General features: G+C 40.3%; 1 protein-coding gene across 1 annotated transcript; it reads left to right on the top strand.

The window, feature by feature from the left end:
- Window positions 1–9,479: 9,479 nt before the first annotated feature.
- LOC132893752 (up-regulator of cell proliferation-like) lies at window positions 9,480–17,106 on the top strand. The gene is made up of 3 exons (XM_060932882.1): window positions 9,480–9,510; window positions 11,857–11,907; window positions 12,406–17,106. Exons 1-3 carry the CDS (start codon window positions 9,480–9,482, stop codon window positions 17,070–17,072), a joined length of 4,749 nt encoding a protein of 1,582 aa, XP_060788865.1. The 3' UTR covers window positions 17,073–17,106.
- The last annotated feature ends 1,987 nt before the right edge of the window (window positions 17,107–19,093 follow it).

Genomic DNA, 19,093 nt, shown 5'->3' with positions numbered 1-19,093 from the left:
ATCTAAAATCATTATACAGTCATCGTTCCCCCCCCCCCCCCCCCCCAAAAAAAAACATCACTTTACAATTGAAAAAAAAATACATATTTTAAACTTGGTCATATACTTGTAGAAAATTGTTCTGCAAGACATTCAACACCTACCAATTGTAACCAATGAAAGTACATAGTATCAGTATGGATAAAGTAATTCTATCAAACAATTGATAGAAAAACAATTACTGAGATTACTTTTGCAGATCAATTATTACAAATGAATTAAAGAAAGCATTGACTGCCAGAGAGGTGGCACGGTGGTGTAGTGGTTAGCGCTGTCGCCTCACAGCAAGAAGGTCCTGGGTTCGAGCCCCGTGGCCGGCAAGGGCCTTTCTGTGCGGAGTTTGCATGTTCTCCCCGTGTCCGCGTGGGTTTCCTCTGGGTGCTCCGGTTTCCCCCACAGTCCAAAGACATGCAGGTTAGGTTAACTGGTGACTCTAAATTGACCGTGAGTGTGAATGGTTGTCTGTGTCTATGTGTCAGCCCTGTGATGACCTGGTGACTTGTCCAGGGTGTACCCTGCCTTTCGCCTGTAGTCAGCTGGGATAGGCTCCAGCTTGCCTGCGACCCTGTAGAAGGATAAAGCGGCTAGAGATAATGAGATGAGATGAATGACTGCCAGATTAATTTTTTGCCAGTTTTTTTTTATATTAGTATTTTACTCACAGCAGACATATAATAAAATAGTAAATTGTGGAATTATTTAAATGATTATTCAAGGTATTTGCCTATTTGGAGGGTGTAAAATATGGTTCAAATTGACGAGATCTCCCACCCCGGACACTTCTAATTGATCCTAATAATTGCTAATTAATCACTGAAAAAATTGAATAATAAACTGACCTTTGTCGTGATCTCTGAATCAGAAAACATGGTCTTGAAAAGTTGTCCAGCGTGGTCTGCAACGGCAATGGGCAGATTATGTTCCACAATGAAGTTCGTGAACATAACCTCTGTCACCTTGGCATCCAGGTCACTGTTGGACTTCATGAAAATATCCGATATTCTCTTATTGCTCCCAAGACTTTCGGCGTTACCCTTGTGTCCTTCGGTATTAACATGCCGTCGTATGTCGCACATACCCCCATGGGATATAGAGATGTCTACTCGACATGTCGAGCAGAAAGCGTGGTGAACTGACTTCTTAGCAGGGATGATGAAATTAAATTTATCAGTGTACTCCTTACGAAACTTTTGGTTAACTGTTTTTGTTGGTCTACCAGCTTTAGGTTTACTATCCTTTTCGCTGGACATAATTATACTTGTCCCAACAGCCAGCCGCTGTGTCCGGGGATCAGGTCGTCGAGGCCCCTGCCTTCGACTGCCACCCAATCCACATTGCACCAGTCCCCTACTGCTACCTCTGTAGGTGGTGAACCCACAGGAGGTCGGGCCCACGTCACCTCTTCGGGCTGAGCCCGGTCGGGCCCCATGGGCAAAGGCCCGGCCACCAAGCGCTCGCATACGAGCCCCAACCCCGGGCCTGGCTCCAGGGTGGGGCCCCGGCTGCGTCATCCCGGGCGACGTCACGGTCCTCGGATTTTTCTCCATAGGGGTTTTGGTGAACTGCTCTTAGTCTGGCCTGTCACCTAGGACCTGTCTGCCTTGGGAAACCCTGACAGGGGCATAATGCCCCCAACAACATAGCTCCTAGGATCATTCAAGCACACAAACCCCTCCACCACAATAAGGTGGCAGTTCAAGGAGGGCTGCTGCTCCACATCGAGAGGAATCAGCTGAGGTGGCTCGGGCATCTTTTTCGGATGCCTCCTGGACGCCTCCCTGGGGAGGTGTTCCAGGCATGTCCCCCCGGGAGGAGGCCCCGGGGAAGACCCAGGACACGCTGGAGGGACTATGTCTCTCGGCTGGCCTGGGAACGCCTCGGTGTTCTTCCCGAGGAGCTGGCCGAGGTGTCTGGGGAAAGGGAAGTTTGGGCTTCCCTGCTTAGACTGCTGCCTCCGTGACCCGGTCCCGGATAAAGCGGAAGAAGACGAGACGAGACGAGATAATTATACTTCAAAAATTAAAACTGAAAAAGAAATCCCATGACTTGATAAACAAGCAGCATGGCGTCCAGACTCACGCTAGACATGTAAGATTGAATTCTATTGGTCATTGTGGATTTATTTTTTGACCAATAATTGTAAATTATACTACTCTGGAAAAAAAAATGCAGAAGTGCCAACTGTGGAATGGTCAACTATGATGTACCCATGTAAGAAACTCTCAATATCGGAACAATTAGAGTCAAAATCGTAATTGCAGAATTTACTTTGAAAATTGTAATGATTACGGCGAAATCGTAATGATTGGCACCTCTGCACTATTTAAGGACTCTGTTCATGGTTTGTCATTGTGAAGTAAATGCTCAGTTCCATGTGTCTGAATTTACAAAGCCTATTGATCATTGCTGTATTGTTCTGGTTTGAATTTATTTAGTACTTTGGACAGTTCCCTTTTTATATTGCCACTGATTTCCCATTCGTACCTCACCTGACCTTTGCCTGTTTTTGATTCTGCTATCTGCCAGTTTGCCGTAATAAACTCTCTCAGCTGTTACAGCAGTCTGTTATCTGCATATCTGACAATAAACAAATCATACTATTATATAACAAGATAGTTTGTCACCCTTTATTTCCTGTAAGATCAAGTCCACTTTCAGTTTTGGAGTATAAATTATGATCATAACCAGCTGCAACAGAAATGACACAGACATCACCATGAGAACTTATCCTCGGTGTCTTTAATTGAGTATGATGGGTAAGCAATTATGACACTTCATAATTTTCCACACTACAAAGTTATTTTGTTGTCATCTACAAACTGTTACTTTTACTCTTCCAGTTGCAAAGTTTAATATGTGTTTTACAGAATTGGAAAGAAAATTACGCATTACATTAAATGACCAAACAAATGCCTTGTATTGTAAATGAGAAAATGGAGGAATTAAAAAGAGGTTGGCGATCATTTGGCTACATTTTAAAAAATAAATTGTTTTATTGATATTTCTCATAGTTCCTTCAGTAACCCGATCTCATAGTGAAACTGCATGATGGTTACTTCAGGCATGTGTAAGGAAAGAAAAGCTTATCTGGGCGAAAATTAGATGGGAGGTTTTTCAACAAAACTAGTTCATTAAGTGACACATCAAATTAAATCAATTATAGGGCTAAAACATCTTAACACACATGAGGTTTAGTGTACAGTATATTGATTAACTTAACAGAGCGTGTACTTTAAGTTTAAACTTCTTCTGTAAGGGTTTTGCTGTGAATTTTGAAATCAAGAATTCAGTGATTGATTTTAAAGTACTTTGTAGATACCTTTCCTACATCAACAATGCAGAGGCAATGCGAGTCACAAACTGAACCATTGATTTCATAGTATGTCCTCACAGTTACATCAGAAAAATACAACCCCGATTCCAAAAAAGTTGGGACAAAGTACAAATTGTAAATAAAAACGGAATGCAATGATGTGGAAGTTTCAAAATTCCATATTTTATTCAGAATAGAACATAGATGACATATCAAATGTTTAAACTGAGAAAATGTATCATTTAAAGAGAAAAATTAGGTGATTTTAAATTTCATGGCAACAACACATCTCAAAAAAGTTGGGACAAGGCCATGTTTACCACTGTGAGACATCCCCTTTTCTCTTTACAACAGTCTGTAAATGTCTGGGGACTGAGGAGACAAGTTGCTCAAGTTTAGGGATAGGAATGTTAACCCATTCTTGTCTAATGTAGGATTCTAGTTGCTCAACTGTCTTAGGTCTTTTTTGTCGTATCTTCCGTTTTATGATGCGCCAAATGTTTTCTATGGGTGAAAGATCTGGACTGCAGGCTGGCCAGTTCAGTACCTGGACCCTTCTTCTACGCAGCCATGATGTTGTAATTGATGCAGTATGTGGTTTGGCATTGTCATGTTGGAAAATGCAAGGTCTTCCCTGAAAGAGACGTCGTCTGGATGGGAGCATATGTTGCTCTAGAACCTGGATATACCTTTCAGCATTGATGGTGTCTTTCCAGATGTGTAAGCTGCCCATGCCACATGCACTAATGCAACCCCATACCATCAGAGATGCAGGCTTCTGAACTGAGCGCTGATAACAACTTGGGTCGTCCTTCTCCTCTTTAGTCCGAATGACACGGCGTCCCTGATTTCCATAAAGAACTTCAAATTTTGATTCGTCTGACCACAGAAGAGTTTTCCACTTTGCCACAGTCCATTTTAAATGAGCCTTGGCCCAGAGAAGACGTCTGCGCTTCTGGATCATGTTTAGATACGGCTTCTTCTTTGAACTATAGAGTTTTAGCTGGCAACGGCGGATGGCATGGTGAATTGTGTTCACAGATAATGTTCTCTGGAAATATTCCTGAGCCCATTTTGTGATTTCCAATACAGAAGCATGCCTGTATGTGATGCAGTGCCTTCTAAGGGCCCGAAGATCACGGGCACCCAGTATGCTTTTCTGGCCTTGACCCTTACGCACAGAGATTCTTCTAGATTCTCTGAATCTTTTGATGATATTATGCACTGTAGATGATGATATGTTCAAACTCTTTGCAATTTTACACTGTCGAACTCCTTTCTGATATTGCTCCACTACTTGTCGGCGCAGAATTAGGGGGATTGGTGATCCTCTTCCCATCTTTACTTCTGAGAGCCGCTGCCACTCCAAGATGCTCTTTTTATACCCAGTCATGTTAATGACCTATTGCCAGTTGACCTAATGAGTTGCAGTTTGGTCCTCCAGCTGTTCCTTTTTTGTACCTTTAACTTTTCCAGCCTCTTATTGCCCCTGTCCCAACTTTTTTGAGATGTGTTGCTGTCATGAAATTTCAAATGAGGCAATATTTGGCATGAAATTTCAAAATGTCTCACTTTCGACATTTGATATGTTGTCTATGTTCTATTGTGAATACAATATCAGTTTTTGAGATTTGTAAATTATTGCATTCCGTTTTTATTTACAATTTGTACTTTGTCCCAACTTTTTTGGAATCGGGGTTGTATAAATGCATGACAAACGATATCAGAAATTATTGATGTGAATTAACTGATTGATGAAATGCTTTTTTATTTCAGTCTCACATATTTTAAGGAAGACTGCCTTTCAATTTAATAAAATCAATACAATTTATCTCTCTCTGAAACTTGGTCATAATGCTGTATGGTTATTTCTATAATAGCTCACAAAATATAAGGTAATTCTGTGACTGGGAGCATATCTAATTTAAGGGGATTCTGTAGCAAATAATGTGCATGAGATTGCCCAGTTCGTGCAGTCAAGCAAACGGAGGAAGTGCATGTGTGCATGTGTAAGTTTACCTTTGATCATCCCACCGTCTCTGCTGATTGCTGATATTTCTTGCGCAAACAGGGAAAGCCCACCGCGTGATGCATGATGTAGTATCTTGAATTGGGTCATGTTGAAGCAGGCAAAAATAGTAGAGAATTAGAGCCACGTGGCCCTAAATTAATTAATTGTTCTATTAGAAAAAAAAACCCGAATAAAATCGGAAGTCTATGATTTGAATTCAGTACTTTTTGGTCCACTAAACAAAAATAATTGGGTGTCAGGGAAAATTCTTTTTATGACCTACAATTGAAAAATCTGAAATGCGGTCTACCTTTAAGAATAACAATGTCATGTTTCACTGACAATTACATTACAGTTGTAGTGTGAGGATCCATGTTCAGAAGGTTTAAGCCAAGCACACTTGTTGAAAAAAAACAACAACCCAAACTCAGAAACAACATACATTGCCTGGACAAAAATAAGTTGCACACACTAATATTTTGTTTGACTGCCTTTAACTTTGATTATGAAGCACATTATTTGTGGCATTGTTTCTCATAGCGGATTTAGGTATATGGGTAACATGGGCAGCTGCCCAGGGCTGCATCTCCATGGGGGTGGCACAGGGCGCCTTCACAAACCCAAATCAGAATGGTGACATTGGCGTGATTGGTTTTTTGTCCTTCATCTCCACATCACATCAATGATATGTCACGATGTAGGTAAATTATTTTGTTGGAGTGTGCTTTCTGATTCGAGTTTGTGAGCTAGGCAGGCTACTTCCACCCTTGGGGTGGGGGCTGGGGTTTCTGTCATGTCTGCACCTGTCTGCACTCAAGACTCGTCTTGTGTTACCTCATCCAAGGTGTGGATTTTTTCAGTTGGAACCGAATCACATTCATTTTCGCAAAAAGAATGTTTCTGGAAAGAAATAACAGAATTTTCTTTCTCTGTGAGTCCACTTGAACTTGCGATTTTATGAAAGTTACAGTCTAACGAGCAGCAGTGAGTGACAGCCGCAAATATGAAGGTCCATAGAAAACTGTCCAATCACGTGAAAAAAAAAAAACAACAACCCAAAACTTGGTAACAATTCCAATTGGCTGCTAATAAAAGGTGTGTCCGGGACTCACTGCGCCCCAGGCCAAATCTTGAAGCCACCAATTAAAACGCAGCCTCAAGTCATCTGCTTTCCAGAAGTTTGTGTAGCCACATACAAACTCATTTGGTCAGCACCCTGGTGGTCAGAAGTGTACAGGAAGTGTAAGTGTTCACATCAAATTTAAATAAATACAGTTTAAAAATGGGTTACAATATTTAGAGGGATACAGGGTAAAGTAGGATGAGTAAACAATTTTGACTTACTAAAAAATTTTGCATAATTAATTTGTTTATTATGTTGTCTTCCTAATCTGGATAATTGGAAGGGGCAGTGCCCCAGTGCCCCCTATTGACCAGCCACCAATGCAGCTGTGATTGTTACTTTTGAGCCAGATGCAAGTTCTCCTGTGTTACCTCATCCAAGGCGTGGACAATTTTTTCAATTGGAACCAAATCACATTAAATTTCGCAAGGTCCATCTTCGCAGTTTTCTTCAGTGAAATCTAAGATGCAGTGGGACTTGCACCCATACTATAATTTAAAAAGGGAGAACCCTTGCATGCTCAAACAGGGGTGTTATGTCTATGCCGGATTCAGCACTGAACTCCACATCCATATTACAATGCAGCCTACATATGTGGCTGCAAAGAACTCCAACTCCCATCACCCACATTCAGGTTCACTTAATTACTGATTACAGTCAGCTGGACACAATGACATACTCACACAATATAAGGACTCTTGCATCCATTCACAAACTGCAAAGTATACACCCATTATTTCATTCTTGTCATTATCAAGCATTTTACATTGTCATAGTCTATCTGGCTTGTGATCTTGTTCATTGTTTTTTGGTTCCACATTAATAGTCTTTGCCTAGTTCATGTTGTTTGCAGATTGCCTGACCCTACTCTGTTCACTGTTTACAACTTTGCCTGAAGATTTGGATTCAGGGATGGCATGGTGGTGCAGTGGTTTGCACTGTTGTCTCACAGCAAAAAGGTTCTGGGTTTGAACCTCATGGCCATTTGGGACTTTTCTGTATGGACATGTTCTGCCTGTGCGGGTGTCCTTCAAGTGCTTTCATTTTCTCCCACAGTCCAAAAACATGCAGATTAGGTCAACAACTTTTTCATCTGCATAGTTGATTTGGCATGGGTTTCATGTTGGATGCCCCTCCTGACGCAACCCACCCATTTATCCAGGCTTGGGACTGGCACTAAGAATGCACTGGCTTGTGCACCTCAGTGGCTGGATTAGATAGATTAGGTCAACTGACTACTCTAAATTGCCCATAATGTGTGAAAGGTTGTTTGTCTCTGCAACAGATAGTGGATGAGTTCTGACATGTAGCGAGTCATGTTCACAATGCATGAACTTTAAATAAGTTGCTTGAGCCCCTTGTACAGCAGCAGACACGGATGCAAGTGCAGGGTAAGAAAACTTCATAAGAAAAGCTCAACAACAAAACCAAATCCATCCATTCATTATCTGTACCACTTATCCATCAGGATCCCAGCAAGGGCTGAAGCTGGTCCCAGCTGACTTCAGGTGAGAAGTGGGGTACACCTGAAGCAGGTGGCTTTTCTAATAGATTTGTCTTACCCTGCACTTGTGTCTGCTGCTGTGACAAGGGGCTCAAACCACTAATCAGAACTCATCCACCATAAACTATTTTAATATTTAACTAATCCCTCCTCGGGGCGGCACGGTGGTGTGGTGGTTAGCGCTGTCACCTCACAGCAAGAAGGTCCGGGTTTGAGCCCCGTAGCCAGCGAGGGCCTTTCTGTGTGGAGTTTGCATGTTCTCCCCGTGTCCGTGTGGGTTTCCTCCGGGTGCTCCGGTTTCCCCCACAGTCCAAAGACATGCAGGTTAGGTTAACTGGTGACTCTAAATTGACTGTAGGTGTGAATGTGAGTGTGAATGGTTGTCTCTGTCTATGTGTCAGCCCTGTGATGACCTGGCGACTTGTCCAGGGTGTACCCTGCCTTTTGCCCGTAGTCAGCTCGGATAGGCTCCAGCTTGCCTGCGACCCTGTAGAAGGATAAAGCAGCTAGAGATAATGAGATGAGATGAGATAATCCCTCCTCACCCATACCCCAGAAAATTAGTCCCCAAAATGAATGGATGATTGTGGCAAGGGCTAACCACCAGCTGAAATTTATTAAGAGGGGCCAAAGTGGATATTGTACAAACCTCACCTTCACCTTACATGCTTTTCCCAGTGCCCCATATTATATCAAGCTTTAGTGGATTAGGTTTGATTGCACCCAGAGTTCACCAAGTGCTGACACACCCTTTGAATATGTAATGGTTTGTCGAAGTTTCTTACTTAGTCAAGGGAAGCTTGAGGTATGTCAGTAATCCGGACACTGTCCCCTGTTCCCCAGCTTCCAAAAGGAAACTGGCTTCCCCATAGTACCAACATACCTGACTGAGCCTGGCTTCAGTCCTTGTGGACAAGGGTGTTTCTGTGTGGGTAAAGAAAGTGATTGCACTAGCATGTTGACATTCTATAGATGGTAGGTTGACTGTAAGAATGGACTGTCCAAATAAAATGTTATCAGTATGAATAATTTGCTCTCAGTTCAATATGATTTTGCAGTGAAAGTAGTGGCCTTGGTAGCACAATGGCGCAGTGCATATCATTATGACCTCACAGCTCCAGGTTCCCTGTGTGTCCTTGTGATGGACTTGCAACCCATCCAGGGTGTATTTCTGCCTCTTGTCCAGTCTTCCTAAAATGGACTCTAGATCTATTGTGACCTTGTTCAGGATAAAGTGATGAAGTTAAATGAATGAATGAATGAGTGAGTGATTTCAGCCTTTTAAGAAGAACTACAGGCAGAATCTGAATAAAAAAGCACCTTTTGTCTTTTTCACCTTTTCTAAATCATGTAATGCTTTAGCCCTCCATCCATGGTATTATGATTACACATTTTAAATAAAATTAATTGCATCAAATCATGTTCTATTTTTCTCTCTACAGGTATTTCTCAAGATTTGGAATAACCAACAAATTTATGGTGAAGAAATATGGCCTCTGACACAGATGACTTAGAAGAAAGTATGAGCTACACATTTCATACACTAGCATTTTTGAGTACTGAATCTTACTTCAGAAATGTATTCATGTTTGTGTGTGATTCAGTATATGCTGTAAGTTACTATATTTTGCCATAATAATACTTCACTTTAACCATATGATGCACCTGCAAGCTACTACGTGTTAAAGTAAATGTGTTTCTATTAGTGGAAGTCTGTGGCTTGGGATCAGCACAGATGAAATCAAGCCCTCGCAAAGGTGAGTAAATGCTGAAGCTGTCACACTAATGCATGTGAGGAAAGTAGAGAAGCTTCATTTAGTTTTGGAATATATGGAATATAAGGTACATGGAAGTTAAGAAATAACATAAAACTGATGAAACTATCAGTATAATTATTATTGCATTATATTGCATCTGTATTTATATAAAATTTATTACTGATTCTCACTTGTTCATTTTATAACTTTATAACCTCTGAGAATATCCAATTTTTTTAAAGTAAATTCATGACTTTAATCTCAGAAGACTCCCCGGGGACCAGCTCCATAAACAAACAAACAAACAAACAAACAAACAAACAAACAAACAAACAAACAAACAAAGCCCCCGAATTTCCCTACAATGGTCATAATATCCCATTTCCCATTGCTTTCTTGCGAAATGATTCAGTATATGCTGTATGTTACTACAACCCTGATTCCAAAAAAGTTGGGACAAAGTACAAATTTTAAATAAAAACGGAATGCAATGATGTGGAAGTTTCAAAATTCCATATTTTATTCAGAATAGAACATAGATGACATATCAAATGTTTAAACTGAGAAAATGTATCATTTAAAGAGAAAAATTAGGTGATTTTAAATTTCATGACAACACATCTCAAAAAAGTTGGGACAAGGCCATATTTATCACTGTGAGACATCCCCTTTTCTCTTTACAACAGTCTGTAAACGTCTGGGGACTGAGGAGACAAGTTGCTCAAGTTTAGGGATAGGAATGTTAACCCATTCTTGTCTAATGTAGGATTCTAGTTGCTCAACTGTCTTAGGTCTTTTTTGTTGTATCTTCCGTTTTATGATGCGCCAAATGTTTTCTATGGGTGAAAGATCTGGACTGCAGGCTGGCCAGTTCAGTACCTGGACCCTTCTTCTACGCAGCCATGATGCTGTAATTGATGCAGTATGTAGTTTGGCATTGTCATGTTGGAAAATGCAAGGTCTTCCCTGAAAGAGACGTCATCTGGATGGGAGCATATGTTGCTCTAGAACCTGGATATACCTTTCAGCATTGATGGTGTCTTTCCAGATGTGTAAGCTGCCCATGCCACACGCACTAATGCAACCCCATACCATCAGAGATGCAGGCTTCTGAACTGAGTGCTGATAACAACTTGGGTCATCCTTCTCCTCTTTAGTCTGAATGACATGGCGTCCCTGATTTCCATAAAGAACTTCAAATTTTGATTCGTCTGACCACAGAACAGTTTTCCACTTTGCCACAGTCCATTTTAAATGAGCCTTGGCCCAGAGAAGACGTCTGCGCTTCTGGATCATGTTTAGATACGGCTTCTTCTTTGAACTATAGAGTTTTAGCTGGCAACGGCAGATGGCACGGTGAATTGTGTTCACAGATAATGTTCTCTGGAAATACTCCTGAGCCCATTTTGTGATTTCCAATACAGAAGCATGCCTGTATGTGATGCAGTGCTGTCTAAGGGCCCGAAGATCATGGGCCCCCAGTATGGTTTGACCCTTACGCACAGATTCTTCCAGAGTCTCTGAATCTTTTGATGATATTATGCACTGTAGATGATGATGTGTTCAAAATCTTTGCAATTTTACACTGTTGAACTCCTTTCTGATATTACTCCACTATTTGTCGGCGCAGAATTAGGGGGATTGGTGATCCTCTTCCCATCTTTACTTCTGAGAGCTGCTGCCACTCCAAGATGCTCTTTTTATACCCAGTCATGTTAATGACCTATTGCCAATTGACCTAATGAGTTGCAATTTGGTCCTCCAGCTGTTCCTTTTTTGTACCTTTAACTTTTCCAGCCTCTTATTGCCCCTGTCCCAACTTTTTTGAGATGTGTTGCTGTCATGAAATTTCAAATGAGGCAATATTTGGCATGAAATTTCAAAATGTCTCACTTTCGACATTTGATATGTTGTCTATGTTCTATTGTGAATACAATATCAGTTTTTGAGATTTGTAAATTATTGCATTCTGTTTTTATGTACAATTTGTACTTTGTCCCAACTTTTTTGGAATCGGGGTTGTATATTTTGCCTTAATAATACTTCACTTTAACCATATGATGCACCTGGAAGCTTCTACATGTGTTAAAGTAAATGTTTTTCTATTAGTGCAAGTCTGTGGCTTGGGATCAGCACAGATGAAATCAAGCCCTCGCAAAGGTGAGTAAATGCTGAAGCTGTCACACTAATGCATGTGAGGAAAGTAGAGAAGCTTCATTTAGTTTTGGAATATATGGAATATAAGGTACATGGAAGTTAAGAAATTAAACAAAACTGATGAAACTATCAGTATAATTATTATTGCATTATATTGCATCTGTATTTATATAAGATTTATTACTGATTCTCACTTGTTCATTTTATAACTTTATAACCTCTGAGAATATCCAATTTTTTTAAAGTAAATTCATGACTTTAATCTCAGAAGACCCCCCGGGGACCAGCTCCATAAACAAACAAACAAACAAACAAACAAACAAACAAAAAGCCCCCAGATTTCCCTACAATGGTCATAATATCCCATTTCCCATTGCTTTCTTGGGAAAGCTGCAGAGGTAATTAGATCTGGTTTGAGAGTTTTTTATTTTCTGATGTGTGGGGCATATTTTCTAAAACAATAGAGAAACTAACACTGATATAAAAATTCTCAACTTACAGATGATCTTCTTTCATTTTTGAAAACACTGGGACTTGAGAAGTACTACCCACACAAACTAACTCTGAGGTCTTTGCTGGAGATCAACAGTGCCAGTGTATCTGATGAAGAGGTTCACTCACTGCAAGCAATACCACTGGCTTTCTTACGCAAGATACTGATGGCTAATTCAAATTCAAGATCTTTACTCACTATGCCTGGTGAAAATAATGAAACAGATGACTTGTTTGCTGAACAGGACTGTGATGGTAGTCTAAATCTTCTAGATCTCCAAACTGCCCTCTTTGTCTGTGCTGACAGTTTCCTTCAGCAAGAAATTGCACTTAAAATGTCAATGTGCCAGTTTGCAGTACCTTTTCTGTTACCCCAAGGACTACAGAATCAATGCACTCTTATGTTATGGGCTCTTCGAGGTATCCTGAAAGAATGGCGACCCCATTCAATGTCAGAGTCTAAAGGGTTTGTTGAAGACAGTGTTGTTAATGCAAAAATTCCCTTGTTATCATTTGTGAGGTTAAGTAACTGCACCTTGTCCAAGTCACAGGTTTTGAACCAAGTGCTCAACAAGGCACAGCAGCACCATGATTTCTTTTCTCATCGAGAAATGATCGGAGGATCTGCTCCAAGAGTAATCGCAAATGGGATGGTTGAAATATGCTGGAATCTGCCATGTGGAAACAATAGCATTGATGTCTTTCCTGAGCCAGTGGCTATCGCTAATTTAAGAGGAGATGCTTGCACATTTGAAACACAATTCAGTTTCCTTACTCAGGTGTCAACAGCTGTCTTTGTGTTCCTAGACAGTGTTGAAGAAAAGGAGCAAAAGCTACTTGCTTCTTTACAAGGAATTAAGTCCAAAATCTTTCTTGTGGTCAACTCTCAGAGAAATATGAGCCAGAATGTGAAGTCATCTATTAAAACAGCAGTTAATACTCTGCAGTTGGAAAGAGAACAAACAATTGTAAAAAGTCAAAAGATGAATTTGGCAAATTTCTCAAACATGATCAGTTTTGCCATTAAAAAACTGGTAGGTGAGCACGACCACACATGCAAAATCAGTTCTTTGAAGAGTGTCTTCAAAGACTTAGGTCTTGCCACTGATGAAAGTGAAAATAGTCCCAGTATATCAGCAGAGAAAACGGCAGAGGAAATAATGAAAAGTATTGGTGTTCGTCAAGTGGTGGACTATAAAAAGACACGGCTCCCACTGCAAGGTGAAAATTGGAAAAGGTTGGCTCATATAGAAAAAGAGCAATGCCGATTACAACATTCAGGGGTATTGAGTTTGGAGGAGTATAAGGCTCAACTTCAAAATGAAAAAGATGAAATTCGGAACAAACAAAGCCAGTATAAAATGTCAGAAACGATGGACATATTAATAAAGGCATTGTCGACCTCTGATGACATTGAGCGAAACTTCTTTCTCAGATGGTTGGGACTAAAACTAGACATGCGATCACGCAAATACATGTCAGACCTTCGGCACAAATACACAAAGTGTGAACAACAGAAAGACAGAGATGGCATGACTCGATTAGACCAGGAACTTCTTGATTGTTCTCTTGGCATAGAGCATTACATGAGAGAGATAGGACAAATCTATGAGACTGCTTCATTTGGTTCAACTAAAATATCTGGAAAAATAAGAAGTCTCCCCATTCTGGCTGCCAAAATGCTTCTGGCTGGGTTTCCTCTTGAACTACTTGATGGAGACGCATCAAATATCCCAGAGAAATGGGTGAGTGATGTTCTCTTGGAGCTTCACAGGAGGGTTGGGGAGAAGAGTCGTTTACTGGTTCTGACTGTGTTAGGGGTTCAGAGTACTGGTAAATCAACACTGCTCAACACGATGTTTGGAGTTCAGTTTGCAGTGAGTAGTGGACGATGCACACGTGGAGCATTCATGATTTTCCTTCCTGTGGGTAATGATTTGAAGGAGGAGTTATGTTGTGACTTTGTGCTTCTGATTGATACAGAGGGTTTGAAATCACCAGCACTGGCAAAACTGGAAGACAGTTATGAGCATGACAATGAATTGGCCACATTTGTGATTGGACTGAGTGATGTAACCATCATCAATGTAGCAATGGAGAATTCCACAGAGATGAAAGATATCTTGCAGATAGCAGTTCATGCTTTTCTACGGATGAAGGAAGTTGGTAAAAAAGCAGTCTGCCACTTTGTCCATCAAAATGTTGCTGGTGTATCTGCATATGAAAAAAGCACAACAGACAGAAAACAACTCTTGGACCAACTAAATGAGATGACAGTGATTGCAGCTGAAATGGAAAAGAAGCCTAATGTGAAGAAATTCACTGATGTTTTGGATTATGATTTGGAAAATAATAACTGGTATATACCAGGTCTATGGCATGGCACACCACCAATGGCACCTGTGAATACAGGCTACAGTGTGGCTGTTCTTGATTTTAAGAAAAAACTCTTGGAGGCGCTTAAAGCAAGAACAGATGCACAACCCTCTGAGATCCCAGAGTTCCTGCACTGGATGAGTAGCTTATGGCGTGCAGTGAAATTTGAGAACTTCATCTTTAGTTTCAGAAATGTTCTTGTGGCCCATGTGTATGACAAACTTTGTAAAGAGTTTTCAGAATGGGAGTGGATTTTTAAAAGACAGATCTTGTCTTTGCTAACTAATGCATCAGTTCAAATCTCTAACACTGACAGCAGCCATTTTGATGAGGTTGTTGAGCCACTGAAACAAAATATAGAGAAAGAGATCACACTTCAAACGAACGAAATTACTAAAAACTTGAAAGACTACTACAAAAGGAAAGACCAAAATGTGCATTTGGTGGAAAAGTACAAAATTGATTTTACTAACAGTATTAAATCTCTGCAGAGTGAAATGAAGGATGAAATGAGAAAAAGAGTGGATGCTGCACTTGAAATGAGAAGAAACAAGGAAAAAGTAGAAAAAATACAGAGTAAGCAAGCTGCTATGATTGAGGAACAAGTTCTGAAATTACTGCAGAATTACAAACATTCTAAAGAAAAGGTGTCTGATGAGACTCTCGAAGCTGATTTTGAAACAATGTGGAACAGAGAGGTGGCAAACATCACAAGTCTAAAAGAAAGGGATGTTCCTTCTGATGTTTTGAAGCAATTGCGAGCAAGTTTAGGAAATCGCCAAGTCAATGAGGATTTGCAGAAAGTTGAGAATTTGACAGAATATGGCCAAAAAGATTTCAAGGTCAAGAAAAAACATGTAAATATGGGAAAAGGTTTTGAAAGACTGAAAGGTTTTTTTAAAATCCATACTACAATGCAAACTTTACAGATTATTGCAGTTGATGTCATTACTAGTTGCACTAGGATGATTGAACATTTTACACAAACCAAAGGTGATTACCAAGGTACATTTACAAAAGATGTGCTTGATGAAATTGATGTACACCTCAAAAAAGAAGGCTCAAAAATCAGTCTCCAATTTGAAACAGACCTTAAATTGCACATTTGTGGTATTGCTTCCCGGAAATTCCTTGAGATGCACAGGAAGTATCTCCGTGAGAAAGATCCATTAAAATATTTGGAGAAATTTAAGAGTCAATATCTCTCTGATTTCATTGATTTGTACAAAGAGAGGGATCAGTGCCAGAGGAAAGCACAAGATTTCGCTCAGCTCTGTCTCAAGCCAGCAGTAACTGAGTACATCAACCAGTCTCTTGGACCTGACATTGTTGATGTGGTTTTGGAGAATAGTCCTTCTCAGTACAGCACGCGAGTTTTGTTTCAGTACACCATTCAGAAAGAACTACTGGAAAAATCAAAGTTCAATGATTTTGCAGAGTACATTTTGCATTATGAGAATTATGTCAAAGAGTGGATATATAATCATGTCATTGAATGCTTCTCCAAAGACACATCTTTGCAACAATTAAAAATGAAGAAGCTGGACAGTGTAATTACAAAGATCACTCAAGCAATGGAAGCTTCTAAGCTTGAAGCTGATGGGACTCATTTGCCCAATAATGCAGAAGGAACCGCAATTTTTATCCAGAACCTTTACAAAGCTATGAGCCATGTCATCTCAATGTCCATGAGCACAGTGGAAAGGGTCCTGTTTCAGAACGCAAGCTGTTGTGTTCCATTCACCAAAAGTCTCTATGAATGCATTGACGACCTGAAAAAGCAAGTAGAAAAAGAGATTTCAGGTTCAACAGATATTACTAAAACACTGAAAAATGTGTCCGTAAAACCCCAAGATGAGCTGTTCAAGAGAGTGTTTGGTTGTGGGATGCAGTGTCCATTTTGCAAAACACCATGTGAAGCAGGAGGAAAGGAACATCAGCTACACCATGCAGCTGTGCATAGACCAAAAGGACTTGGCACCTACAGAGATTTAAATACTCTTGTCCTTTGTGAGGAGATTTGTACAACTAGTGTACATGGCAGTCGAACTTTTCAAAATTATGAAACAAATTTCCAACCTCATCCTTACAAAGACTACCAGAAATACTACCCAGACTGGCATATTGCACCTGACATGTTTATCGAAGCCTCAGATTACTGGAAGTATGTGCTGGTGACATTCAATCAGCAATTTGCTGAAAGGTACGAAGCAAAGCCAGCTATGTATCCAGGTGCATGGAATAAAATCACAAAAGAAAATGCTCTTAGTAGTCTGAAACGTTCCTTCAATATTACATGAAACAAAGTTGCTGGTAAAGAGTCTAAGCACATCAAGTAGTGTTGAAAAAAATTGTTTCCTTACTCCTCACTTTGTTGAGTGAATCCATTTGAAAATTGAGTGGGGGATAAATAGGGTCTTTTATGTTTTTGTAATCATTGCTATTAGAGTATGGAACCAACCTTAATAGTGAGGAGACTTAATCAATTATATTTTGTGAAATAAAAAAAATTGTGTGTAATAACTAATCTGTTTAACACATCTAGATGTAAATATCAGGAAATGAAAGTGGAAACTTTAATCTATTGTGTTCATCTTTTGATCTCAAACCCAAATTTCTTTTGCAAAAATATGAGAAACGGCCTTCCTGTTCCATTACTTTCAGAAGGCACTGTTACACTGAATTCTGACAAGACTGTATATTTTCATGGGTCTACCATATGAATCAAATTATGCATAAATTAAATTTGTAATGTATCAAAATTGTCATGTCAAATCTTATTGCAATGTGTTTAATAAATAAAATGGTATATTAGTAACTAATGTTAATCAGATTTCTTAGTGGCCTCTAAACATAATACACTGCAAATGCATTTATTTGCATTATATGCCATGCATAATATAACAATTGAAATAAGCCATTAAAATTTTTAAATAGCAAAAAACCTTTGCCTACAAATTCTTCATATCACTATGTGCTTGCAGACCCAGATAATTCACAAATAATAAGGAAAATTGGCCTTAAAAGATTGAACTTGGGGCTTATATACTTTAGTGAAGCTCAGGGCTATCTCACAGGGATCTAAATACTCCTGAGCAGTCACCAATGGTGAACAGATTTGAGGGAAGTGGTCAGACAAAGAGTGACCCTAAAGGCTTCCATTAATGGTATGAAAGACAGTATACCCTACCTAGATTAGGGTTACTGGGACCCATCCTGGTGCCAGGCTTGAAGGTGGTGCTTAGTGACCAGGTTAACCACATAATCCATTCAGCCTCAGCCTTAAATGTGTTGATGTGGGAACACCTTGGGGACTGACCATCTGCAAGATGATGTCATGGACTGTATGCATTTAGACTCCAAAGCAGGTACAAAAGACCGAAGCAGCAAGGAGAAGCCAAGAAGCATTACAGAGCTCAGAGAAGCAGGATCAGGAGGGAAAGAACTCTCAGACAGATTTGTGAAGAAAACCAGTGGAAGCTGGTGGAAATAAGGAGACGACTGGAGATACTACACTATCGTAAACGACTCCTCAGATTAACTAGGGAGACTGAGGGCCTGAACTCTTGACTTCAAGCAGTGAACTTTGTGAGTCATGATGAGGCTTGCGTGGGAGGTGTAAGCTTCACTGCACCTGCAGATTCTGCTGAAGAAAGGCGTTTGCACATTAGTAAATAAACTCAAAGGATTGCGTTGAAAAACCAGTTTAATCTAGCCTGCTCGGCATATGATATTGCTTATTAAAGTAAAAGAAGAAGAAGTTATTGTTCAATTTTATTTCACTTACTGTTCAAATATCTTCCACTTACTGGAACTTTTGTGGTTTTATGATTTAATCATGCTTGACTGTTTAACTATAAAAGATCCCAGTAAACCCCATTAGTTGGTGAGTTAGGATGCTTAGAACTTAGGTTCTTATTATCCGCAGTAATAAGGCTTTCATTATATACAAGGCTTTTGCTGACAGTTTATTCGCAAACAATTATTTGCTCTTTTAGATAGTGTTTAGGGTGGCACGGTGGTGTAGTGGTTAGCGCTGTCGCCTCAAAGCAAGAAGGTCCGGGTTCGAGCCCCGCGGCCGGCGAGGGCCTTTCTGTGTGGAGTTTGCATGTTCTCCCCGTGTCCGCGTGGGTTTCCTCCGGGTGCTCCGGTTTCCCCCACAGTCCAAAGACATGCAGGTTAGGTTAACTGGTGACTCTAAATTGACCGTAGGTGTGAATGGTTGTCTGTGTCTATGTGTCAGCCCTGTGATGACCTGGCGACTTGTCCAGGGTGTACCCCGCCTTTCGCCCGTAGTCAGCTGGGATAGGCTCCAGCTTGC

The sequence above is a fragment of the Neoarius graeffei genome, chromosome 11, assembly GCF_027579695.1.
Source record: "Neoarius graeffei isolate fNeoGra1 chromosome 11, fNeoGra1.pri, whole genome shotgun sequence".
NCBI classification, from domain to species: domain Eukaryota; kingdom Metazoa; phylum Chordata; class Actinopteri; order Siluriformes; family Ariidae; genus Neoarius; species Neoarius graeffei.
This window is presented reverse-complemented; position numbering and strand designations above follow the sequence as displayed.